Genomic DNA, 1,569 nt, shown 5'->3' with positions numbered 1-1,569 from the left:
ATTTGGAAAATCTCGACAATTTATTATCAGTAGTATAATTGATCCTCACTCTGAAGGGAATCTGTGAGGCTTCAGTTAAGGGGGAAACTTGGAAAGTATTGGTGGGAGGGTTTACGAAAAAGTCCAAGATGAATGAAGTTGCGCCCAAGGCTAGATCAGAATCTGCGATGGTGGCTGCCAGTAAAAGTTCCCATGTCATTTCCAAGTCTTATTGTGTTGCGACAGAAGAAGGAAGAAGATAAGGAAATATCCGAAGCAAAAAATTGTCAATACTGCCATGCTCCGTATTGTGTATGTTTATGAACCCGAGACTATCATAACTGACCCTCAAAATTTTCGGTCTCTGGTTCAGAAACTCACAGGGAAGCCTCCCCATAAATCAAAACAGAAGAAGAGGCAAACCAATCCCAGTGGCCCATGGTGTCAGGTAGCCTGCGCAGAAGTTGGAACGGAAAATGTCCAGGATACTTTATACAGCAATGGCCAGATGCCTATCACGGAAAAGGAAAGTACCAAATTTTCGATTGACGAGAGCTCTGGTTATTCTAAAGCATTCTATGACAGGGACATGATAGTTCCCGGCCTGATGGCTGATGGATTATTGCATAAGAATGCCCCGGTCTGCGATAATGTCCAACATCATTTTTATAGCAATAACCAGATGCCTATCATGGAAAAGACAAGTACATTTTTTTTCCATTGAGGATTACTCTGGTTGCTCCGAGACATTAAATGACACAGATATAATTTTCTCTTGCATGGTGAATCAGGAATTATTGGAGGAGAATCCTCTGGTTTGGAACAATTCTCCATTTTGTAATATGTACAATGCGACTGGGGCTTCCAATGGAGTCGAGGATTGGTAAATTCAATGTCAAAATTCTCATTGTTGTAGCTTAGTGCAACTCTCCTATCATACCAGAAAGCCACTAGAGCACTATCATGACATAATTTAAAGAGTGCAGGAAGGGTCTCCTCATGACTCATTAAGATGTATAAATTAGTCACCCCTATGAACTCTTTGGAAAAGGGGATAGCATTCAAAGACACTTTCGTCTTATTAGCCCTGCCATGCCAGGTAATGTTGTATACGGTTTCCAGTTCACCTTCATTAGTTACAGTTTGACTGAAGGGTTTCTCTATTTTCCTCAAGTTTTCCATATGGGACAAATTTATATGTTTTTCATATTTAAAAGTATTTTTACATATTATTGGAGAGGGTATGAAATGACCAATTAAATTCTTTTTAAAAGTTAAATTAAATTTCCAATCAAGAAAATGTTTAAAACTCCTCCATCGATTTACTTATTACGATTTTAATTTGTTTTATGCCATATGGCCTTGTCTCTCTTTGAACTTGAACATATTGAATGTAATGAAAATTAAAATTCCGTGTCAGCCTTCAAAAAAACTATTTACATTTCTGGATTTCCATTTACAAGAAAAAAAACACAATATATGCTATAAGAGGCAACACCCCTCTTTTATTATAGAACGGTGTAGGCTAAAGGCCAACGATTTTGGCGCTTTACCCGATCATCTCGATCCTCAGTTCTATTCACTTATCTT

At 38.0% G+C, this 1,569-nt stretch overlaps 1 protein-coding gene across 1 annotated transcript; it reads left to right on the top strand.

The window, feature by feature from the left end:
* Window positions 1–277: 277 nt before the first annotated feature.
* LOC149164428 (VQ motif-containing protein 18-like) lies at window positions 278–866 on the top strand. The gene is made up of 2 exons (XM_089429474.1): window positions 278–619; window positions 771–866. The coding sequence occupies exons 1-2, from the start codon at window positions 278–280 to the stop codon at window positions 864–866; spliced, it is 438 nt and encodes a 145-aa protein (XP_089285600.1).
* Window positions 867–1,569: the final 703 nt, after the last annotated feature.

This window comes from Pinus tabuliformis, chromosome 5_1 (assembly GCF_031772625.1).
Source record: "Pinus tabuliformis cultivar Carrire ecotype Pingquan chromosome 5_1, CPIR1, whole genome shotgun sequence".
Taxonomy (NCBI): domain Eukaryota; kingdom Viridiplantae; phylum Streptophyta; class Pinopsida; order Pinales; family Pinaceae; genus Pinus; species Pinus tabuliformis.
This window is presented reverse-complemented; position numbering and strand designations above follow the sequence as displayed.

Bases quoted from the DNA above. Each gene is read 5' to 3' on its own strand.
- LOC149164428 (XM_089429474.1), top strand. From the start codon at position 278: ATGCTCCGTATTGTGTATGTTTATGAACCCGAGACTATCATAACTGAC. The intron at 620-770 runs GTCTGCGATAAT...ATGGTGAATCAG, and splicing joins TATTGCATAAGAATGCCCCG to GAATTATTGGAGGAGAATCC.